Here is a 26268-nt window from a genome sequence, read left to right as displayed (position 1 = left end):
CTATGCTCACTGAGTCTGTACATAGTCAAAGCTTTCCTTAAGTTTGGGTCAGTCACAGTGGTCAGGTATTCTGCCACTGTGTACTCTCTGTTTAGGGCCATATGGCATTCTAGTTTGCTCAGGTTCTTTGTTGATTCTTTCCAATGTGTCAAGTAATTATCTTTTTGTTTTCTCATGATTTGGTTGGGTCTAATTGTGTTGCTGTCCTGGGGCTCTCTCTCTCTCTCTCTCTCTCTCTCTCTCTCTCTCTCTCTCTCTCTCTCTCTCTTTCTCAGGAGGATGGGGTGTGTGTGGCTGGTGACGGTGTATGTGGTGTGTGTGTGCCTTTGGGGTCAGAGCGAGTCCGACAGGACCAACCAGGCCTCTCCCATCCATCTGCAGGTTGGCAATGGAGCCTCAGGTAAGACTGACTGGCCAAACTCTCTGTAAATACCATTTAGGATGGCAGCGTTTGGCAGCATTCAGGTCTTTAAAGCATTCTGCAATCTAACACACAACATAGAGCAGCCCATTGTGGCCTAGCAAGTGACATCATCATAACATAGACCAGACTGAGCACCGCATTCCCTACATAGTGCACTACTTTTGACCAGAGCCCTATGGGGTCTATGGGTCCTGGTCAATAGTGGTTCACTTTATAGGGGAGATTGTGTGCCATTTGGGACACAGTTAGGAAGTGGTTCTGTGGTTGTTTTGTAGTGCAGACTGCTGGGATTCCCAGATCCTTTGAACGTAGCCCTGCCTATTCCCTGCTAATTTCTTGCCTATAGGCCCCTCAGATATGTGAAAGACTGACCTGTTTGGGTGCATTCAGGATGACCAAACTGTTTCTGGACTGTTGTGGATGGGATAGCATAGTTGATGTATGACATGTACAGTTGAAAACCCAGCTAGCACTTAACAGAACGTTTCCTCAAAGTGCAAACATGGGTAAATTTAATTTCAATGTTGGTAATGTTATAGGAATGTTCTCCAACTGGTTTGACATTGGAATAATCTCATAGTTCAGAGAACATTAAGAAACAACGTTCTTCTGTGGGAATTTCAGCATAACGTTTCCTACAGGTTTACTCATGGCTCTATTTACTGTCATGCTCTCAAATAGTTCAAAGGACGTTAACTTCTTGTGGATTAGCGCTAGCGTCCCATTTCAAAAACCTCCGGTGAAATTGCAGAGCGCCAAATTCAAATTAAATTGCTATAAATATTAAACTTTCATGAAATCACAAGTGCAATACATCAAAATAAAGCTTAACTTGTTGTTAATCCAACCGCCATGTCAGATTTCAAAAAGGCTTTACGGCGAAAGCAAACCATGCGATTATCTGAGGACAACGCCCAGCAAACAAATGCATAACAAATCATTTTCAACCAGGGAGTTGCGACACAAAAGTCAGAAATAGCGATATAATATATGCCTTACCTTTGAAGAACTTCTTCTGTTGGCACTTCAAAAGGTCCCAGTTACATTACAAATGGTCCTTTTGTTCGATAAAGTCCTTCTTTATATCCATAAAAACTCAGTTTAGCTGGCGCGCTTCAGTCAATAATCCACTCGGTTTCCCTCCTTCAAAATGCATACAAAATGAATCCCAAACGTTACCAACAAACTTATCCAAACAAGTCAATCAACGTTTATAATCAAACCTTAGGTACCCTAATATGCAAATAAATGATACATTTAAGACGGAGAATAGTTATTGTCTTTACCGGAGAAAAATACCAAAGAACACGCTCTCATTCACGCGCTTGGAATCACTACAGCCAAAATGGGAGCCACCTAGAAAAACTACAATTTCTGGCAAATTTTTCCAAAAACCAGCCTGAAACTCTTTCTAAAGACTGTTGGCATCTAGTGGAAGCCCTGGGAACTGCAATCGGGCATGATTTCGCCCTATTATAAAAGTTCCAAGCCATTGAAATCAGTGGTAGGATGACATTTTTTGGGGGGGATGGTTTGTCCTCGGGGTTTCGCTTGCCATTTCAGTTCTGTTATACTCACAGACATTATTTTAACAGTTTTAGAAACTTTAGAGTGTGTTCTATCCAAATCTACCAATTATATGCATATCCTAGCTTCTGGGCCTGAGTAGCAGGCAGTTTACTTTGGGCATGCTTTTCATCCGGACGTCAAAATACCGCCCCCTTTCCCAAAGAAGTTAAGAACTTTCCATCAAAACCACAAGAAACTGTAAGTAACGTTCAGAAAACATTCTTAAAAAAATATTTAAATATTTAAAAACATATACATTCTGTTCTCAGAATCAACAAACCTCTCTCTATCCCCTATCTTGTTAAGTGTGTTCAGGTGTGCTGTCCGTGCCCACTAATTGGCCACAAATGATCTTAATGAGTGCTTGTTTACTTTGAAATGGGGTCTGTTTTGAATAGACTACAACGAACAGCTTTTTATGAGTTAAAAAAGCATGCCATGCTAGCTCCATCCTGGTGGTTCAGTGGACTAATTCCATGGCTAAAGAACAGAAGATCGTAGTTTCAGATCTCACTGATGCCATGCCACAATAAAAAATAAATGTGTTTACATGATTAATGCCTAAGCAAATGCATTTCCATGTGTCCTATCTGTGCTTGGGGTTCAAAACAGTTATTAAAAGTCTTATTGAAAAATGTTCTCAGAACGTTATTTAATTACCTTCAAATAACCTATAATTTCTATTCTCAGAACGATAATAAAACCTCCCAGAAATTATTTTAGGGAACCATAGTAAGACGTTCTCTGAATCTCCCTGCAACCTAAAAATAAATGTTATCTAACAGGCAAAAATGTCACTTCCATTCTGAGAACAATAAAAAAACGTTCAGGTTTACCGATCAGGCTTCGTTCCCAGAAGCAATAGGAAACCAAAAACGTACGTTCCCACCAGAGTTTCCGTTAGCTGATAAATGCAGGCTTTTGGCCGGTATTTTTTTAAATAAAAAGCTGATAAATAAAATTGTTGCCGGCTAAATTGTCCGGAAGAAGAAAAAAAAATATGGCTAAGTAATGCTTTTATTAATTGATGGAAACGCCAGTCGCTGTGCTCCAACTTCAAAGGCAAATATAAACTCAGCAAAAAAAGAAACATCCCTTTTTCAGGACCCTGTCTATCAAAGATAATTCGTAACAATCCAAATAACTTCACAGATCTTCATTGTAAAGGGTGTAAACACTGTTTCCCATGCTTGTTCAATGAACCATGAACAATTAATGAACGTGCACCTGTGGAACGGTTGTTACGACACTAACAGCTTACAGACGGTAGGCAATTAAGGTCACCGTTATGAAAACTTAGGACACTAAAGAGGCCTTTCTACTGACTCTGAAAAACACAAAAAGAAAGATGCCCAGGGTCCCTGCTCATCTGCGTGAACGTGCCTTTCGGCATGCTGCAAGGAGGCATGAGGACTGCAGATGTGGCCAGGGCAATAAATTGCCATGTCCGTACGGTGAGACGCCTAAGACGGCGCTACAGGGAGACAGGATGGACAGCTGATCATCCTCGCAGTGGCAGACCATGTGTAATAACACCTGCATAGGACCGAACATCACACCTGCAGGACAGGTACAGGATGGCAACAACAACTGTCCGAGTTACACCAGGAACGCACAATCCCTCCATCAGTGCTCAGAATGTCCAAATATGCTGAGAGAGGCTGGACTGAGGGCTTGTAGGCCTGTTGTAAGGCAGGTCCTCACCAAACATCATCGGCAACAATGTCGCCTATGGGCACAAACCCACCGTTGCTGCTCTTCACTGACGAGTCTCGGTTTTGTCTCACCAGGGGTGATGGTCGGATTCGCGTTTATCGTCGAAGGAATGAGCGTTACACTGAGGCCTGTACTCTGGAGCGGGATCGATTTGGAGGTGGATGGTCCGTCATGGTCTGGGGTGGTGTGTCACAGCATCATCGGACTGAGCTTGTTGTCATTGCAGGCAATCTCAACGCTGTGCATTACAGGGAAGACATCCTCCTGCCTCATGTGGTACCCTTCCTGCAGGCTCATCCTGACATGACCCTCCAGCATGATAATGCCACCAGCCATACTGCTCGTTCTGTGTGTGATTTCCTGCAACACAGGAATGTCAGTGTTCTACCATGGCCAGCGAAGAGCCTGGATCTCAATCCCATTGAGCACGTCTGGGACCTGTTGGATCGGAGGGTGAGGTCTAGGGCCATTCCCCCCAGAAATGTCCGGGAACTTGCAGGTGCCTTGGTGGAAGAGTGGGGTAACATCTCACAGCAAGAACAGGCAAATCTGGTGCAGTCAATGAGGAGGAGATGCACTGCAGTACTTAATGCAGCTGGTGGCCACACCAGATACTGACTGCTACTTTTGATTTTGACACCCCCCTTTGTTCAGGGACACATTATTCCATTTCTGTTAGTCACATGTCTGTGGAACTTGTTCAGTTTATGTCTCAGTTGTTGAATCTTGTTATGTCCATACAAATATTTACACATGTTAAGTTTGTTGAAAATAAACACAGTTGACAGTGAGAGGATGTTTCTTTTTTGCTGAGTTTATTTGTTCTATCTTTTCTGGAGGATAAAACTGAAATTGTAACCAACTTTGTATGGATTTTTTAAGAAAGTGCTATACTTTAAACTAAATTTAATTTTCAATTAGTCAGAAATGAGAAGTTGTAATCTGTATGAAGGCAAAAAGGCAATTTTTGAACAAAGGATGAGCCTTTCTGAATAATAGTCTACAACCATTTAAGTATAACTTATATATGAGTGAAGGTTTAAAGCTTTAATATTTCAAAATTTTAACCATCCCAAACTCATATTCATTATATAAATAGGTACGTTTAATTTTGTCTGGCTTAGCATTCCAAATATGCCTCATGGCTTGGTTTTTGCCCTGACATGCACTGTCAACTGTGGGACCTTATATAGACAGGTGTGTGCCTTTTCAAAATCCAATCAATTGAATTTACCACAGGTGAACTCCCATCAAGTTGTAGAAACATCTCAAAGATGATCAATAGAAACCAGATGCACCTGAGTTCAATTTTGAGTCTCATAGCAAAGGGTCTGAATACTTTAGTTTTAATATATTCGCAAAAAATTCTAAAAACCAGTTGTTGTTTTTTTCGCCATCACACTGCACACTGCCCTAACCCATCTGGACAAGAGGAATACCTATGTAAGAATGCTGTTCATCGATTACAGCTCAGCATTTAACACCATAGTACCCTCCAAACTCGTCATTAAGCTCGAGACCCTGGGTCTCGACCCCGCCCTGTTTAACTGGGTCCTGGACTTCCTGACGGGCCGCCCCCAGGTGGTGAGGGTAAGTAACAACATCTCCACCCCGCTGATCCTCAACACTGGGGCCCCACAAGGGTGCGTTCTCAGCCCTCTCCTGTACTCCCTGTTCACCCATGACTACGTGGCCATGCACGCCTCCATCTCAATCATCAAGTTTGCAGACGACACTACAGTGGTAGGCTTGATTACAACAACGACGAGACGGCCTACAGGGAGGAGATGAGGGCCCTCGGAGTGTGGTGTCAGGAAATAACCTCACACTCAATGTCAACAAAACATAGGAGATGATCGTGGACTTCAGGAAACAGCAGAGGGAGCAGCCCCCTATCTACATTGACGGGACAGTAGTGGAGAGGGTGGAGAGTTTTAAGTTCCTCGGCGTACACATCACGGACAAACTGAAATGGTCCACCCACACAGACAGCATGGTGAAGAAGTCACAGAAGCGCCTCTTCAACTTCAGGAGGCTGAAGAAAAACACTCACAAACTTTTACAGATGCACAATCGAGAGCATCCTGTCGGGCTGTATCACCGCCTGGTACGGCAGCTGCTCCGCCCATAACCGTAAGGCTCTCCAGAGGGTAGTGAGGTCTGCACAACGCATCACCGGGTGCAAACTACCTGCCCTCCAGGACACCTACACCACCCGATGTCACAGGAAGGCCAAAAAGATTAAGGACAACAACCACCCGAGCCACTGCCTGTTCACCCCGCTATGATCCAGAAGGCGAGGTCAATACAGGTGCATCAAAGCGGGGACCGAGAGACTGAAAAACAACTTCTATCTCAAGGCCATCAGACTGTTAAACAGCCATCACTAACATTGAGTGGCTGCTGCCAACACACTGACTCAACAACAGCCACTTTAATAATGGAAAAATTGATGTAATCAATTTATCACTAGCCACTTTATACATATAATGTTTACATACCCTACATTACTCATCTCATATGTATATACTGTACTCTATACCATCTACTGCATCTTGCCATCTTGATGTAATTTATCACTAGCCACTTTAAGCAATGTCACTTCATATGTTTTCATACCCTACATTACTCATCTCATATGTATCACTAGCCACTTTAAACAATGCCACTTCATATAATATTTCATACCCTACATTACTCATCTCATATGTATATACTGTACTCTATACCATCTTCTGCATCTTGCCTATGCCGTTCGGCCATCACTCATTTATATATTTATATGTACATGTTCGTATTCATTCCTCTACACTTGTGTGTGTATAAGGTAGTTGTTGTGAAATTGTTAGGTTAGATTACGTGTTAGATATTACTGCATGGTCGGAACTAGAAGCACAAGCATTTCGCTACACTTGCATTAACACCTGCTAACCATGTGTATGTGACAAATACATTTGATTTGTTAGCATTTAGTTAGCATTCTCTATTGGATTTTACATGTACTTGTTACCCTGTAATCCAAAAGGTTAGCAATGCTATCAGTGGGATTTGAAAACAGCAAATATCCCGGTATGGCACAAGGTCGGTATGACAATCTGTATTACCGCCCAAGCCTGTCTCCAGTTTGCACTAAGTCCAGTGTAGTTTCTTGAGTCGTCACGATGTCGGCTTGGGGGAGAATATGCACGGCAGTGACAGTAACTGAAGAAAATTCTCATACATTCTCTTTGTGTGCGTGTGTGTTGATGAGATTGCAGTTAATGAACCATGCATAAGTCAATTATAGTCGGCGATGCAGTCAGTGCTGCAGTGGTATGTATCCATAGCCAAAATAAACATGACAACACACACACACACACACACACACACACACACACACACACACACACACACACACACACACACACACACACACACACACACACACACACACAATGGCCCTCTCTGAAAGAAAATTGGTTGCTGGATTCAAGAGCATTAAGAACAGAGAGTAGCAGACTCTATCAGTGAAGCCTCCTCAGTGAATTACCGTAATTTCCGGACTATTAAGCGCACCTGAATATAAGCCGCACCCACTGAATTTAATTTGTTTTTTTATTTTGAACATAAATAAGCCGCACATGTCTATAAGCCGCAGGTGCCTACCGGTACATTGAAACAAATTCACTTTACACAGGCTTTAACGAAACACGGCTTGTAACAAAAATAAATAGGCTTTAACGAAACACGGCTTGTAACAAAAATAAATAGGCTTTAACGAAACACGGCTTGTAACAAAAAATAAAAAATTTGCAGTAAACAGTAGCCTACCAAGAAAGTCATTGGTCACTATCTTCCTCCTCCTGTGCACTGAACCCACTGAAGTCCTCTCCTTCGGTGTCGGAGTTGAATAGCCTCAGAATTGCTTCATCCGATATTGGATCGTTTTCATTGTCGCTCTCGTCACTTTAATCCGGAGGCAAATCCCCCGCTGAGCCCTCTTCAACATGCAGCAGGCCAGCCTTTCGAAACCCGTTGATGATAGTGGATTTTTTGACAATGCTCCACGCTGTCAGGACCCACTGGCAGACTTGACCATAAATTGCTCTTCGCATGCGGCCCGTTTTAGTGAAGGATTTCTCCCCACTTGTCATCCAAACCTCCCGCTGAACACGGAGCGCCACCTTAAATACACGATTTACACTGATGTCGAGTGGCTGCAAATACTTTGTTGTACCCCCATGAATCAGGGTGACAAAATGACTACCGTAATCAGAATGATGGGAAGTTTGAGAGCGCTCGATTTAATCTAAACAGTAAACAAAAAATATGTTTGACCTTAACCCGTTCGGCAATTTCATTGGTCTAATGAAAGCTTCATGCCGCCAAAAAACTGAGCACGTCACAGAATGTGTTTTTTTTTAGAAAAAAATTTGAAAGCGGGAAAAATCCATATATTAGCCGCGTCATTGTTTAAGCTGCGACGTTCAAATACTGGGAAAAAAGTTGCGGCTTATAGTCCAGAAATTATGGTAAACAAAAATACAAAAAGTAAAACATTTAAAAAGTTATCCTTTTTAGATAAAACTATACTAAATATAATCACGTCACCAAATAATTTATTAAAACACATTATTTTGCAATGAAGGTCTACAGTAGCCTCAACAGCACTGTGTAGGGTAGCACAATGGTGTAGCTGGAGGACAGCTTGCTTCAGTCCTCCTCTGGGTACATTGACTTCAATACAAAACCTAGGAGACTCATGGCTCTCACCCCATCAATAGACTTACATAGGTTGGAGGACGTACTCTGGAAGTAATTACTATCAGAGCTCTTGCAGCATGAACTGATATGTTGTCCATCCAATGAAAGGATCCGAGAATGAATCTAGTACTGAAAGCATAAGCTGCAGCTAGCTAGCACTGCAGTACATAAAATGTGGTGAATAGTTGACTCAAAGAGAGAGAAAGACAATAGTAGAACAGTTTTAAAACAAATTAATTTCTTCCAAAATGAAGGACAAGAAAGAGAGAGAGAGATTTCATTTTTTTTCAGTGTGAGTTACTTAGCTAGTAAATGCAGCTAGCTAATTTAGCCTACTCAAACAACCTGCTCAAACAGAGGGATGCTATGTTAGCTAGCTGGCTATGACTTTCCAACACAACACTGGAACTTTTCCAAGTCAAGGGAAGCTTTTTTTACAAATGTATTGCCACCGGGCCTGCCAGTGTAACTGCTTACTGACTGTACACTGTAACATTACTGCATGATTGTAGCAGGTTTACTAACGTGTTATTTCTATTAGCTAGCTGACTATGACGTTACTTTAGCTAATATGGTGACAACGATGTAGGCTGTGTGTAGTGGTTATGATATGGTTTGGCTTGGAAAGGTTTTTTCACCTGGTCACAGAGCTGATGTGTTGTGCAATGCAGTCCACAAGCGAAGGGACAAGGTGAGAGGAGGAGAGCGCATAGATGCGAGAAGGAATACAACTTGGCTGTTATGAAAGTGAACTGTGTTTACGAGTGATCAGGGGTATATTCATTCCGCCAATTCTGTTGAAAAAATGGAAGCAAACTGAACGAAATGGTGATTAACATATCTACATTTGTCCAATTGAAACACTAGTTTACAACTGTTGGACTGATGATTACACCCTAATTCAGCTAGATTCAGGCAAGAGTGTGCATTGAATGTGTCACTGTCTGTCAATTTGTCACTTTTTTCTCTCAACCTGTGCACTTATGTTGTAGCAACCTCATGATGGGTATAGGCAGCGGTGGTTCTAGCTTAATTTGTTTAAAACTGTTTAAAACTACCCCCCGCCAAAAATAAAAGCACCATTCTGCACTAACTGTAATTTTTATTCAGAGATTTGGAACAACACAAAGAAATAATCATAACATTTAAAACTATATAAATTTAAAAATACATAAAAAAATAAGACTCAAAATAAATAAGATCATAAGGTGAATGCACCAATTTGTAAGTCGCTCTGGATAAGAGAGTCTGCTAAATGACGTAAATGTAAAATGTAAATGTAACAAAGACAAATAGACACAAATTTGTGTTGATTTGGCACTCGAGCATTAATACATTACCCATCCCCCAACACTGTCAACCAAGAGTCAAGACTAAACCAATTCACCTCGGTGGTGTGCAGACTGGTTTTATATTATTCTTAACGATTTCACACAAACCAGAAAAAAATGCAAGAATATGTCTGTGAAACTATATATTCACAGTATTGTGAATGAATTGTGGTTTATTTGGTAGCATTTCGTAGTGTGACTGATTTTACTAATTGCATTAGAACTGTACAAAGTTAGAGGTGCGCTATTTCATAGATTCCCCCGCTCGGGCTTCCAGTGGGGAGACCAGAGGTCAACCTACCCCCGCCCCCCTACCTCGGGCTTCCAGTGGGGAGACCTGAGGTCAACCTACCCCCGCCCCCCCTCCCCACCTGGGAGACCTTCCAGGCAGTAGCCTGCCTAGCTCACAAACTAGAATCAGGGCGCCCACTCCGACAAGGTTAATTGACCCACATTCCCACACGGTGACATGATATCATTGACGAGACGTGCAAATGAGTGATAGAAAACCGATCACGCACCTGTCACCATTCCGTAATGGTGCGCCCCCGGCAAGGTGCCACCCTGGGCAGCTGCCCTTGTCGCCTATACTTAAATCCGCCACTGGGTATAGGGAACATTTTGGTATGATGTAGTAACCTAAACCTATCACTGTTACATTGAACTGGGTGAATGGAATATGAATGACAGTAACCTAAACATATCACTGTTACATTGAACTGGGTGAATATGAATGACAGTAACCTAAACCCATCACTGTTACATTGAACTGGGTGAATGGAATATGAATGACAGTAACCTAAACGTATCACTGTTACATTGAACTGGGTGAATATGAATGACAGTAACCTAAACCCATCACTGTTACATTGAACTGGGTGAATGGAATATGAATGACAGGTTTAGGTTACTATCACTGTTACATTGAACTGGGTGAATATGAATGACAATATCCTAAACCCATCACTGTTACATTGAACTGGGTGAATGGAATATGAATGACAGTAACCTAAACCTATCACTGTTATATTGAACTGGGTGAATATGAATGACAGTAACCTAAACCTATCACTGTTACATTGAACTGGGTGAATGGAATATGAATGACAGTATCCTAAACCTATCACTGTTACATTGAACTAGGTGAATATGAATGACAGTAACCTAAACCTATCACTGTTACATTGAACTGGGTGAATGGAATATGAATGACAGTAACCTAAACGTATCACTGTTACATTGAACTAGGTGAATATGAATGACAGTAACCTAAACCCATCACTGTTACATTGAACTGGGTGAATGGAATATGAATGACAGTTTCCTAAATCCATCACTGTTACATTGAACTGGGTGAATGGAATATGAATGACAGTAACCTAAACCCATCACTGTTACATTGAACTAGGTGAATATGAATGACAGTAACCTAAACCTATCACTGTTACATTGAACTGGGTGAATGGAATATGAATGGCAGTATCCTAAACCCATCGATGTTACATTGAACTGGGCGAATATGAATGACAGTATCCTAAATCCATCGATGTTACATTGAACTGGGTGAATGGAATATGAAGGACAGTCATCCAATATGCTGTAATAGAAATAAGGCCATGCTCATGAAAAAAATAAAAGATTGTCCTCCCTCATCTGAAACGGCACTGGTCTCTATTGTACTCTCATTCTTGACTTCAGTAAAGAAGACCAATGACTCTTCCTCATCATTAGTATCTTTCAGTCTGTGGCTCGTCAAGTTTTTTTGTGTGTCTTCGTGTGTGTATATGCATGCATTGTGTGTGTGTGTGTGTGCGTGGGTCTGGCGTGCGTGCGGGTATCTAGCGACGCTGGAGAGATAGTGTGGGAGGCTCTGTGTTTCTCACCACCACAGTTTCCTGGTTTCTGACATGTGGTGACGCTGCTACAGGAAGTTCTGTGGGACTGAAATAGACTCCACTCTACCATGATGGAGGAGTATGTGATGGGAAAGGAAAGATGTGATGAAGACAACTGTCTGAAGTGTTATGGTGAGTGTCCCAAATGGCACACTTTTCCCTTTTTATTGTGCACTACTTTTAACCTGAGCCCAGTATCATATTCCCTTTATAGTGCACTACTTTTAACCTGAGCCCAGTACCATATTCCCTTTACAGTGCACTACTTTTAACCAGAGCCCAGTACCCTATTCCCTTTACAGTGCACTACTTTTAACCAGAGACCAGTACCCTATTCCCTTTACAGTGCACTACTTTTAACCAGAGACCAGTACCCTATTCCCTTTATAGTGCACTACTTTTAACCAGAGAACAGTACCCTATTCCCTTTACAGTGCACTACTTTTAACCTGAGCCCAGTACCATATTCCCTTTACAGTGCACTACTTTTAACCAGAGCCCAGTACCCTATTCCCTTTACAGTGCACTACTTTTAACCAGAGACCAGTACCCTATTCCCTTTACAGTGCACTACTTTTAACCAGAGACCAGTACCCTATTCCCTTTATAGTGCACTACTTTTAACCAGAGACCAGTACCCTATTCCCTTTACAGTGCACTACTTTTAACCAGAGAACAGTACCCTATTCCCTTTACAGTGCACTACTTTTAACCTGAGCCCAGTACCATATTCCCTTTACAGTGCACTACTTTTAACCAGAGACCAGTACCCTATTCCCTTTACCGTGCACTACTTTTAACCAGAGACCAGTACCATATTCCCTTTATAGTGCACTACTTTTAACCAGAGACCAGTACCCTATTCCCTTTACCGTGCACTACTTTTAACCAGAGACCAGTACCCTATTCCCTTTACCGTGCACTACTTTTAACCAGAGACCAGTACCATATTCCCTTTACAGTGCACTACTTCCAAAAGAAACCCATAGAAACATATTGGGCTTATTTTGGACAGATTTTGGCGAGAGTGAAACCTCTCGCTTCACCTCTTCATCTGATCCATATGAGCCGGAAAAAAACTGGCGCAATGGAATATGGTCATTGTAGTTAATTACCACGTTTCTGCACTGAGCTAGGTTGAATCTCCCTTCATCCCAGTGTCCCACATAGTTATTGATTTATTTTGTGAATGGGCTCACAAAAAAACAAACTAAATGGAATTCAAGTATTTGATCCGACGTCAGTCAATTAGTTGTTTAATAACAAAACAAAAATGTGAAATGTTGGTTAATCGTTCAGCACTATTACTGGATGAATTTAAATGAGCATTCAGACCAGTCTTACTGATTGAACCTTTGTTTGCTACATTGCACTATAAAGGGAATAGGGTGCTATTTGGTACAAAGCCCTGCTCTGCTCTGGTGGAAACTAATCCTAATATTTACCTCTGCTGTCTGAATGCTCTGCTACAGTCAATGGTTGCTCCTCAAATGGCACCCTATTTCCTATATGGCCATAGGGCTCTGGTAAAAAGTAGTGTACTATGTAGGTAATATAGTGCCATTTGGGATGCAGCCCATCACTGCAGGAATCCTACTGCCTGTCCATCTCCCTGAGTAGAAGCAGAGTCCTATCCACCCCTCACAGCTATAGCTAAACAATATCACTCACAGTTTGCCTTAGACCCTTCATAAGAGCTACTTATTAGCTATGTAAACACTACATAATCCGGTATGAAGGTTTCTAGCCACTTAGCTAGGAGTTTAACTACGGGATGGGAGTGCCAGTGTGGGGGAACTGTATTTGACGCTGGTTATGTCACGGATATATGAGTAGTGCAGTACAGCAACACGCGTGTGCAAGCAACACAGGCACACACACACACACACACACGGACAAATCAACTTGGTAGATAGCGAATAACAAAGCTTCTGTGGTAGTGTTCAAATGTAAGTTGTTTTTGTTCTCCTTAAAAGGATTATGACTGCCTTTAGCTAGCTATGTGCTTTAGTAGGACTACAAGTTATAACTGTTCGAACAGTAACATTAGCTACACGGTTACTTGCTGTTGAGCGACAACTTCCTATTTAAAGTTAGCCTAGTTATCTAGCCAGCTAGTTTCATTGCACATAACCTGTTATGGTGAAAGTAATGCTAAGCTGCACTCGTTGCTGTTTCACCTTGAAACAAAATACATAAAACTACTTCTTAATCATGGCCTCTAAAATGGTCACTAAGGCGTGCCTCCCTGGCAGTCACCTACTTCTCCTGCCTCCACATCTGGACCCTTCTGAGAGGGAGTGGAGGAGATGACCGGTGGGCTGATGATGGAGTGGCAACCTCTGACTCCAATGGAAGAAGCTTTGAACTCCTGAAAAAAATTGAAAAGAATAGCTTTCAGAATCAAACATACTACATGTAAAGGCCTGTAAAAGGTATTATGCCAATTACATTTCTCTGGAATAGTTGCACCTTTCTAACATGTATATATTCACACTTACATGAATGTACTGGTGAAGCATAAGAAATAGATGGGAAAGTGTTTTTTGCTCTCAGAGAAAAGGTTCACTTCATTAGCCAAGTACAGCACAGCAACACATGTCAAGATAACGTGTATTTTTGCTTATGGTTCTCCCACCTCTTTTTCACCCATGCAGGTGACAGATGTCTCTCCAGCTCACACTCCTTCACGTAGATCCTGAAAAGGCATAAGATGAAGTAAAACATTAACCAAAACATGAGCAAAGTAGAGTTGTGTGAGATTTCTGTAGATAGCTAGATTACCACATATTTTATCAAATTGGAGTGTTGAGGTGAAACAGTAAGGAGTGCAGCTTACCATTACTTTCATCATAACAGGTTATGTGCAATGAAACTAGCTAAACCCATTCAGGCTGTGAACGTTCAGGTAGAAGCTATTATTGCATGTACATTACAATCAGTTTAACACAAATAAACCGGAGTGACAAATCAGGAGAACTAGAAGAAAAGTGTTGGGACCAGCACCGCTGTGGAAAATAGGAATGTAGCTAGGCTACCGCGTTACTAATGTTAGCTATAGCTAGTGGCAGTGTTGTCATCAGACCTTGTACATTTACTATGGTCAGGACGTGACAAGAGGAATGTAGCTAGGCTACCGCGTTACTAATGTTAGCTATAGCTAGTGGCAGTGTTGTCATCAGACCTTGTACATTTACTATGGTCAGGACGTGACAATAGGAATGTGGCTAGGCTACCGCGTTACTAATGTTAGCTGTAGCTAGTGGCAGTGCATAGTGCAGTGGCAAGATAGTTAACTATGGCCACATGGCCAACTCAAAATGCTTTTTTCTTTGGCTGTGTTCGCCACTGAATTACATGCTTGGTATTGTCATTAGACCCTGTAACAGTTTGAAGACCAGCCCTGGTATTTACAACAAGTAGCTGGCTTGCTAACTAGGCTAATGTTAAATATGACGTTTTCACTCAAAGGCAAGCTAATTCCCTGTAGCTACGGTTACTATACAAACTTTTTCTCAACCATCTACACACAATACCCCATAATGACAAAGTGAAGACATGTTTTTAGAAATGTTAGCAACATTTTTGAAAATGAAATACAGAAATATCTAATTTACATAAGTATTCACACCACTGAGTCAATACTTTTTAGAAGTACCTTTGGCAGCGATTACAACTGTCTGTAAGTCTACGAGCTTTGCGCACCTGAATTGTACAACATTTGCCCATTATTCTTTTCAAAATTCTTCAAGCTCTGTCAAATTGGTTGTTGATCATTGCTAGGCAACCATTATCAAGTCTTGCCATAGATTTAAGTCAAACCTGTAACAAGGCCACTCAGGAACATTCACTATTAAGCAACTCCAGTGTAGATTTGGACTTCTGTTTTAGGTTATTATCTTGCTGAACAGTCAATTAATCTCCCAGTGTCTGGTGGAAAGCAGACTGAACCAGGTTTTCCTCTAGGATTTTGCCTGTGCTTAGCTCCATTATGTTTCTTCTTTTATCCTGAAAAACTCCCCAGTCCTAAACGATTACAAGCATACTCAGCAATGTGTACAAATTGGTTTTGCCCCAAACATAAAAAAGTTGTATTCAGGATAAAAGTGAATTGCTTTGCCAAATTTTTTGCAGTATTTCTTTAGTGCCATGTTGCAAACAGGAGGCATGTTTTGGAATATTTGTATTCTGCACAGGTTTCCTTCTTTGCACTCTGTCAATAAGGTTAATATTGTGGAGTAACTACAATGTTGTTCATCCATCCTCAGTTTTCTTCCTCTCTGGCAACTGAGTTAGGAAGGTCACCTCTATTTTGTAGTGATTGTGTGTATTGCTACACCATCCAAAGTGTAATTAATAACTTCACCATGCTCAAAGGGATATTCAATGTCTGCTTTTTAATTTTTACCTATCAATAGGTTCCTTTCTTTGCAAGGCATTGGAAAACCTCCCTGGTCTTTGTGGTGAATCTGTGTCTGAAATGCACTGTTCGATTGAGGGACTTTACAGATAATTGTATGTGTGGGGTACAGAGATGAGGTAGTTATTAAAAAAAAATCATGTTAAAAACTATTATTGCAACTTATGTGACTTATTCAGCAAATGTTTACTCCTGAACTTATTTAGACTTGCCATAACAATGGGGTTGAATACTTATTGACTGAAGACATTTCAGCTTTTCATTTTTAAATAATTTGTAACATTTCGAAAAACAATTCAACTGACATTGTGGGTTATTGTGTGTAGGCCCGTGACAAAAAAATCTCAATTTAATCCACTTTAAATTCAGGCTGTTACACAACAAAATGTGGAAAAAGTCAAGGGGTGTGAGTACTTTCTGAAGGTACTGTACATCCTCTAGTCCTTCTAAAGCACGTAGCTAGCTAAGGGCACGGCAGGCTGCAGATCTGTTTTCAAAGATGTAACATTACGATGAAATAGTTGTGATCATTTTCATAATAGTAAAGGGTCTGTTATCCCCCACCTTTGATGCTGTTCCTCCTTGTTAGCCAAATATCCAACTTTGCCTGAGAAAATAGAAAATTCAACAACACACATTTGGCCTTCTCCTTATTTGAATACCTGTATCCCATTATAAACATCCCATCAGTAAACTCCACCCCCAACCTCTCACACAGATATTCCAAAAGAGACATTAATGGCATTAACCTGGTGCACACAGAAAAGACATGAATCACAGTTTCACTCATAGCACGGAAAGGACACCCATGTCTGACTCCCGGTGCAACCCGTGCCAACCAGCTGTTAGTGGCCATGGCTCCATGTAGAACCCTCCACTGGAGGTCCCCTGGTCTCTTTTGTACTGGAGGTTTGTAGAGCCCCCTCCATCTAAAACCCACCATACTCTCCGCCTCACATACCACCTGCCACTGAAGGGCCTTCACTCCTGTTAGGCTCCTAATGTTCCTTACCTTAATGCAGAGGTTGTAGAGGGCTTTACAACCCACCCACTCAAACTCCCCCAGACTCTGAGTGTTAAAATCTAAGTCCTCCAGACCCCCTTGCCAGTCCCCAGTCTCTGCAGTCACCTGCAGTGGTGGAATCATTGGTGGCCCCTCCCCCCTTGGCCGCTCAAACACCCCCCTTACTGACAGTGCCTCATTGACCTCCAGGAATCTCTCCAGCAGCCTAAGAGACGTTATTCCTGTTTGTTGTGCCAGGACTTGCATGGTTTTCCACCCATCCTCTCCCAGCAGTCGCAGGTCACCAAGCCTTAGTAAGCCTTCTGCCATCAGGCGCCTCTGCAGGGTGGCCGACTGAACAAATATCAGAGGGATGTCTGGGTTGTGGAAGATGGGCTCCTCCCACACTCACAGCCCTGGCCCCACACCCCCTTCTCATGTGGGCCTTAGCAGCCAGGCCCTCAGGACCGCAGAGGAGAAGTCTGAGAGATCTGCTGGATTTTACGAAAGACAGAAATGGGGAAGAGCCTCATTCAGGGTCAGTGGGAGTGTTAAGAGACATCATTATTAATCAGTTCGACCTAGTGGATGTTTGGAGAACTAGACATCCTGACACAAGACAGTGTACATGGGTTAAGGTATTTGGGGCTAGAGTGAGTGCAGCCCAACTTGATAGTTTTTACATGTCCAGGAATCAGAACAATAGGCTGTTGGGCGCTACCATTCTCCCGGTGGGTTGTTTGGATCACCACATAACCATGGCTCGGCTGTCTATTTCACCAGGGCCTCGGCAGGCATCCTATTGGAAGTTTAATGTAAAGCTCTTACAAGATGCTACTTTTTGCTCAGGTTTCCAGATTTTTTGGGGAAAGGTGGGGGTAACAAAGAGAGGAGTTTGAGTCTCTGACTCAATGGTGGGATGTGGGGAAAGTCAAAATGTGGCTTTTCTGTCAACAGTACACAGCTCTCTCATCCTCAGAGGCTAGGAGAGTATTGGGGGAACTTGAGCGCAGTATTAGTGAGATGGAGATAGAGATGGTGGGGCAAGGCAATGTAGGCCTCCAGGCTAATTTAGCTGAATTACATAGGGACCTGGGCAGTTCTTTCCAGGTTAAAGCAAAGGGAGCACTTGTAAGAGCTAGGTTCTCCATACTCAAGGAGATGGACGCTCCCAGCTCCTTATTCTTTGGTTGGAAAGACACAGCAGTGAAGCCAAGCTTATGCATTGTCTACGGCTGTCTGATGGGAGGGTGACCTCTGTGGTGGGGAGATGCGGGAGGGGAATGTGGAGTTTTATATGGAGTTGTACAGGGCAGAACTGTGTGATCATATGTGTGCTCCGGTCTTGTTTGCAGAACTCCCTAAGCTCTCTCTGGCACAGAAGGATGAAATGGACATTCCTCTGTTCTCCCATGAACTGGCAGAGGCTGTAACCCAGATGCCCCCGACCGTGCACCGGGGGTCGATGGACTCCCAGTGGAGTTAAAAAAATATACAATTGGACTGGATTTCTTTTGCGTGTTGCGTGAATGCGTCGGGGTAGGAGAGTTGCCGTCGGGTGGCTCTGACTCTCCTGCCAAAAATTGGTGACTTGTGTGAACTTAAGAACTGGAGGGCTGTGGCATTGCTCTGTGCGGACTACAAGATATTTTCCAAGGTCCTCTCTAACAGACTGAAGTCCCATCTGGACTCCACAGTACACAAGGACCAGACATATTGTGTACAGGGACGCTCAATCACGAAAAACTTGTTCTCATGGCGTCTGCCCGAAAACCTCCCGACTCAGCTCTTTCCTGATTGATCATCCGTAATAAACGGAGGCAAATTTGCAACTACCACCCTGGTCAAAGGGGTAGAAAGAGAAGAAATTGGCACCAATACACCCCTTACAAATATTCCACTAGCAATGAACCTACCCACCAAATTAGCTCTTTTCATGAACACAACCATCACTTTGTTCATTCTGGAAGCGGAATGTATAAATTCAGCTCCTTCCTGTTCACCGACCGCGAGCAGAACCTCCTCCACCTTAACTCCATTCTCAGGAACACACCTGAATCCATGCCGTATCGATAGCGTCTCCTCCACGCTAGGCTGAGAAGCCATCGCGCACACCACACCTTCCAAACCCCAGGAAACTAAAACTCTGTCCTCTTCCACCCTAACTTTGAAAAAACTGAGGGTACCGGTAAAACATACAGTGCATTAACCCTCCACCATAGAAAATAAAAATTAAAAGAAAGACCAAGGAGAGAATCAAGAAAATAAGTTAGGACAGAGCCCTCCAAACCAAACACTCAAACTCCAAAAAACTCCCAGCATGCACTGTGTGAGAGAGAGAATCTGAATTCTAATGTCTTCTGTTTGCTGATGATCTGGTGCTTCTGTCACCAACCAAGGAGGGCCTACAGCAGAACCTAGATCTTCTGCACAGATTCTGCCAGAACTGGGCCCTGACAGTACATCTCAGTAAGACCAAAATAATGGTATTCCAAAAAAGGTCCAGTCGCCAGAACCACAAATATCATCTAGATACCATTCCCTAGAGCACACAAAAACAATGCATACCTTGGCCTAAACATCAGCGTCACAGGTAACTTCCACAAAGCTGTGAACGATCTGAGTGACAAGGCAAGAAGGGCCTTCTATGCCATCAAAAGGAACATCAAATTCGACATACCAAGGATCTGGCTAAAAATACTTAAATCAGTTATAGAACCCATTGCCCTTTATGGTTGTGAGGTCTGGGGTCCGCTCACCAACCAAGAATTCACAAAATGGTACAAACACCAAATTGAGACTGCATGCAGAATTCTGCAAAATTATCCTCTATGTATCAGCATAAAACACCAAATAATGCATGCAGAGCAGAATTAGGCCGATACCCGCTAATTATCAAAATCCAGTAAAGAGCCGTTAAATTGTACAACAACCTAAAAGGAAGCGATTCCCAAACCTTACATATCAAAGCCATTACCTACAGAGAGATGAACCTGGAGAAAAGTCCCCTAAGCAAGCTGGTCCTGGGGCTCTGTTCACAACACAAACAGACCCCACAGAGCCCCAGGACAGCAACACAATTAGACCCAACCAAATCATGAGAAAACAAAAAGATAATTACTTGACACATTGGAAAGAATCAACAAAAAAACTGAGCAAACTAGAATGCTATTTGGCCCTAAACAGAGAGTACACAGTGGCAGAATACCTGATCACTGTGTCTGACCAAAACTTAAGGAAAGCTTTGACTATGTACAGACTCAGTGAGCATAGCCTTGCTATTAAGAAAGGCCGCAGTAGGCAGACCTGGCTCTCAAGAGAAGACAGGCTATGTGCACACTGCCCACAAAATGAGGTGGAAACTGAGCTGCACTTCCTAACCTCCTGCCAAATGTATGACCATATTAGAAACACATATTTCCCTCAGATTACACAGACCCACAAAGAATTCGAAAACAAACCCGATTTTGATAAACTCCAATATCTAGTGGGTAAAATACCACAGTGTGCCGTCACAGCAGCAAGATTTGTGACCTGTTGCAACAACAAAAGGGCAACCAGTGAAGAACAAACACTTATTTTCCCTTTTGTACTTTAACCATTTGCACATCGTTACAACACTGTATATATACAGTTGAAGTCGGAAGTTTACATACACTTAGGTTGGAGTCATTACAACTCATTTTTCAACCACTCCACAAATGTCTTGTTAACAAACTATAGTTTTGGCAAGTCGGTTAGGACATCTACTTTGTGCATGACACAAGTAATTTTTCCAACAATTGTTTACAGACAGATTATTTCACTTATAATTCACTGTATCACAATTCCAGTGGGTCAGAAGTTTACATACACTAAGTTGACTATGCCTTTGAATGTTTTTCAAGCTCTACCTTCAAACTCAGTGACTCTTTGCTTGACATCATGGGAAAATCAAAAGAAATCAGCCAAGACCTCAGAAAATAAACTGTAGACCTCCACAAGTCTGCTTCATCCTTGGGAGCAATTTCCAAACGCCTGAAGGTACAACGTTCATCTGTACAAACAATAGTACGCAAGTATAAACACCATGGGACCACGCAGCCGTCTTACCGCTCTGGAAGGAGACGCGTTCTGTCTCCTAGAGATGAACATACTTTGGTGCAAAACGTGCAAATCGATCCCAGATCAACAGCAAAGGACCTTATGAAGATGCTGGAGAAAACAGGTACAAAGTATCTATATCCGCAGTAAAACGAGTCCTATGTCGACAGAACCTGAAAGGCCTGAAAGGCCGCTCAGCAAGGAAGAAGCCACTGCTCCAAAACCGCCATAAAAAATCCAGACTACGGTTTGCAACTGCACATGAGGACAAAGATCGTACTTTTTGGAGAAATGTCTTCTGGTCTGATGAAACAAAAATAGAACTGTTTGGCCATAATGACCATCATTGTGTTTGGAGGAAAAAGGGGGAGGCTTGCAAGCCGAAGAACACCATCCCAACTGTGAAGCACGGGGGTGGCAGCATCATGTTGTGGTGGTGCTTTGCTGCAGGAGGGACTGGTGCACTTCACAAAATAGATGGCATCATGAGGTAGGAAAAGTATGTGGATATATTGAAGCAACATCTCAAGACATCAGTCAGGAAGTTAATTGACCTTCATTGACCTGGCCAAGGCTTTCGACTCTGTCAATCACCACATCCTCATCAGCAGACTCAATAGACCAATGGCCTCAAATGATTGCCTCGCCTGGTTCACCAACTACTTCTCTGATAGAGTTCAATGTGTCAAATTAGATGGCCTGTTGTCCGGGCCTCTGGTAGTCTCTATGGGGGTGCCACAGGGTTCAATTCTTGGGCCAACTCTTTTCTCTGTATACATCAATGATGTCGCTCTTGCTGCTGGTGAGTCTCTGATCCACCTCTACGCAGACGACACCATTCTGTAATCTTCTGGCCCTTCTTTGGACACTGTGTTAACAACACTCCAGACAAGCTTCAATGCCATACATCTCTCCTTCTGTGGCCTCCAACTGCTCTTAAATACTAGTAAAACTAAATGCATGCTCTTCAACCGATCACTGCCCGTACCTGCCCGCCCGTCCAGCATCACTACTACTGGACGGTTCTTTCTTAGAATATGTCGACAACTACAAATACCTAGGTGTCTGGTTGGACTGTAAGCTCTCCTTCCAGACTCACATCAAACGTCTCCAATCCAAATTTAAATCTAGAATGGGCTTCCTATTTCGCAACAAAGCATCCTTCACTCATGCTGCCAAACGTACCCTCGTAAAACTGACTATCCTACCAATCCTCGACTTTGGTTATGTCATTTACAAAATAGCCTCCAATACCCTACTCAATAAACTGGATGCAGTCTATCACAGTGCCATCCGTTTTGTTACCAAAGCCCCATATACTACCCACCACTGCGACCTGTACGCTCTCGTTGGCTGGCCCTCGCTTCATACTCGTCGCCAAACCCACTGGCTCCAGGTCATCTACAAGACCCTGCTAGGTAAAGTCCCCCCTTATCTCAGCTCACTGGTCACCATAGCAGCACCCACCTGTAGCACGCGCTCCAGCAGGTATATCTCTCTGGTCACCCCCAAAGCCAATTCCTCCTTTAGCCGTCTCTCCTTCCAGTTCTCTGCTGCCAATGACTGGAATGAACTACAAAAATCTCTGAAACTGGAAACACTTATCTCCCTCACTAGCTTTAAGTACCAACTGTCAGAGCAACTCACAGATCACTGCACCTGTACATAGCCCATCTATAATTTATCCCAAACAACTACCTCTTCCCCTACTGTATTTATTTATTTATTTATTTTGCTCCTTTGCACCCCATTATTTCTATTTCTACTTTGCACTTTCTTCCACTACAAATATACCATTCCAGTGTTTTACTTGCTATATTGTATTTACTTTGCCACCGTGGCCTTTTTTGCCTTTTTCCTCCCTTATCTCACCTCATTTTCTCACATTGTATATAGACTTATTATTCTACTGTATTATTGACTGTATGTTTGTTTTACTCCATGTGTAACTTTGTGTTGTTGTATGTGTCGAACTGCTTTGCTTTATCTTTGCCAGGTCACAATTGTAAATGAGAACTTGTTCTCAACTTGCCTACCTGGTTAAATAAAGGTAAAAAAAAAAAGAAGCTTGCTCGCAAATGGGTCTTCCAAATGGACAATGGCCCCAAGCATACTTCCAAAGTTGTGGCAAAATGGCATAAGGACAACAAAGTCAAAGTATTGGAGTGGCCATCACAAAGCCCTGACCTCAATCCTATTGAAAATATGTGGGCAGAAATGAAAAAGCGTGTGTGAGCAAGGAGGCCTACAAACCTGTCTCAGTTACACCAGCTCTGTCAGGAGGAATGGGCCACAATTCTCCCAACTTATTGTGGGAAGCTTGTGGAAGGCTACCCAAAAGGTTTGACCCAAGTTAAACAATTTAAAGGCAATGCTACCAAATACTAATTGAGTGTATGTAAACTTCTGACCCACTGGGAATGCGATGAAAGAAATAAGAGCTGAAAGAAATAATTATCTCTGCTTTTATTATGACATTTCACATTCTTAAAATAAAGTGGTGATCCTAACTGACCTAAGACAGCAGATTTTTACTTGGATTAAATGTCAGGAATTGTGAAAAACTGAGTTTAAATGTATTTGGCTAAGGTGTATGTAAACTTCCGACTTCAACTGTACATAATATGACATTTGTAATGCCTTTATTATTTTGGAACTTCTGTGAGTGTATTGTTTACTGTTCATTTTTATTGTTTATTTCACTTTTGTATATTATCTACTTCACTTGCTTTGGCAATCTTAACATGTGTTTCCCATGCCAATAAAGCCCACTGAATTGGAGGGAGGGAGAGAGAGATATGACCTGTCTATACAGAACGCTGTATAAATCCTCATGGCTCCAGTTCTCTGTCAGACTCCTCAGATCTCTTTACACACACACACAACAGGAGAACAGTGTGTGTGTAATTCTGGGAAGGCACAATTAATTTAGGAAAATCATTTAACTGATCTCTGTCCTTCTCCCTTTCCTCTCATGCTCTCTCTCTCTCTCTCTCTCTTCATTTGGAAAGGAATGTACAGTGGCCTCTCGCTAACATCCACTTGTTTTCTCTTTTCATTCCAGAAGGAATGCTACTCCTCTTTCTTCCACCTCCTTTCTCTGCTCCCTCACTGTATCTAGTGTACGGTGTCACGTGTGTGTTTCATGGATTGCAGTAGGGGGAAATCCATATTGCATATTTGGGTATTATTCATCCAAATTTGGTTGGTCCGGACCAGACCAAATCTGAACCAATCATAGACATCGATGTTTCACAAGTTTGTACAGCACAGTAGAGCTCAGTAGAGTAGAGTACAGAACAGTAGACTATAGTGGAGTAGAGTTCAGAACAGTAGAATATAGTGGAGTAGAGTTCAGAACAGTAGAGTTCTGTATAGTCAACCCTAGTGTGCTCTAAAGTGTACTGTACTTAACTTTACCCGACTCTATTCTACTCTACTGAATTATACTCTACTTGTTTTTACTATACTGTACTCTACTGTGCTCTACTGTACTGTAATGTACTGAACTATACTCTACTTTGCTTTACTGTACTGTGCTGTACTCTGTGCTCTACTGTAATGTACTGTACTATACTTTGCTTTACTGTACTGTGCTCTACTCTACTGTAATGTACTAAACTATACTCTACTTTGCTTTACTGTACTGTGCTGTACTCTGTGCTCTACTGTAATGTACTGTACTGTGCTGTACTGTACTGTACTGTACTGTACTGAACTCTACTTTGCTTTACTGTACTGTGCTGTGCTCTACTGTAATGTACTGTACTCTACTGTGCTGTACTGCACCGTAATGTACTGAACTCTACTTTGCTTTACTGTACTGTGCTGTACTCTGTGCTCTACTGTAATGTACTGTACTCTACTGTGCTCTACTGTACTGTGCTGTACTCTGTGCTCTACTGTAATGTACTTTACTCTACTGTGCTCTACTGTACTGAAATGTACTGAACTCTACTTTGCTTTCTGTACTGTGCTGTACTCTGTGCTCTACTGTAATGTACTGTACTCTACTGTGCTGTACTGTACTGAACTATACTCTACTTTGCTTTACTGTACTGTGCTGTACTCTGCTCTACTGTAATGTACTGTACTCTACTGTGCTCTACTGTACTGGTCTGTACTCTGTGCTCTACTGTAATGTACTAACTCTACTTTGCTTTACTGTACTGGTCTGTACTCTGTGCTCTACTGTAATGTACTGTACTCTACGTTGCTTTACTGTGCTGTACTCTGTGCTCTACTGTAATGTACTGTACTCTACTGTACTGCAATGTACTGAACTCTACTTTGCTTTACTGTACTGTGCTGTACTCTGTGCTCTACTGTAATGTACTGTACTCTACTGTGCTGTACAAACTTGTGAAACTTAGATGTCTATGATTGGTTCAGATTTGGACCGGACCAAATCTGAACCAATAATGGAAGTCTATGTTTAGGCCAAATGAAGGTTGGTCCAGACGTCTGTGAACATTGAAATCAAGGCTGGTCCGAAGTATAGGGACATTGAAATCGAGGCCAGGGCGGACTGACCAAATTTAAACAACTTTTATACATCAATGGACGTCCGGTGTCGGTCAGTGCTCAGTGGGTATGCTGCTTACAGTAAATGGAAAGAGAGGGGGCTCATAGGTAGGTGTCAGTAAGAGCAGGGACCGGTGGCATTAATTGCAGAGAGAGAGAAGAGAGGGAGGGAGAGGGAGGGAGGTGATGTCCAGACATTTCAAACTCTTGCTTTGACCACCAGATGACAGAAAGTCGTAGCAGGTGACCCAACTGTGGTTTGTGACTTCTATGATTTCCCATTGTAGCCAATTCAATTGCAGAAATTCCGTTACAGATTCTTTCAGGAATTCTGTTAATTTTATTTATCACTTAATAATTCATCAAAATAATCTGGAAGTAATTAATAGGTCTGCTTTTACTTGTTACTTCTGTGAACTTTCATTGTCTTCAAGATATGTGGGTTTTTGGTAACATAATTTCAAGGCATAAGGCAAGGTTTCTTAAACTTACAGAAGGCAGAATAATTTCTCCAAAACTAAGTAAAAGTGTTGGTGTTAGTTGGCAGGGTCTTTACTTCA

At 42.2% G+C, this 26268-nt stretch overlaps 1 protein-coding gene across 4 annotated transcripts in view; it reads left to right on the top strand.

Annotated features, from left to right (window-relative positions):
• stim1b (stromal interaction molecule 1b) overlaps nt 1-26268 on the top strand; it is a 103985-nt gene that overhangs the window by 6413 nt on the left and 71304 nt on the right. For 3 of the 4 annotated variants that reach the window (XM_029701784.1, XM_029701782.1, XM_029701783.1), the window contains exon 2: nt 276-400. The exons of the other annotated variant lie outside the window; for it this stretch is intronic. In XM_029701784.1, the coding sequence (XP_029557644.1) occupies nt 280-400 (121 nt within the window). In that variant the 5' untranslated portion in view covers nt 276-279. The remainder of the gene's footprint in view (nt 1-275; nt 401-26268) is intronic. 4 annotated transcript variants of the gene reach the window in all.

The sequence above is a fragment of the Salmo trutta genome, chromosome 19, assembly GCF_901001165.1.
Source record: "Salmo trutta chromosome 19, fSalTru1.1, whole genome shotgun sequence".
Taxonomy (NCBI): Eukaryota; Metazoa; Chordata; class Actinopteri; order Salmoniformes; family Salmonidae; genus Salmo; species Salmo trutta.
Note: the sequence above shows the minus strand (reverse complement) of the source record. Positions and strands in the feature narration are given on the sequence as shown.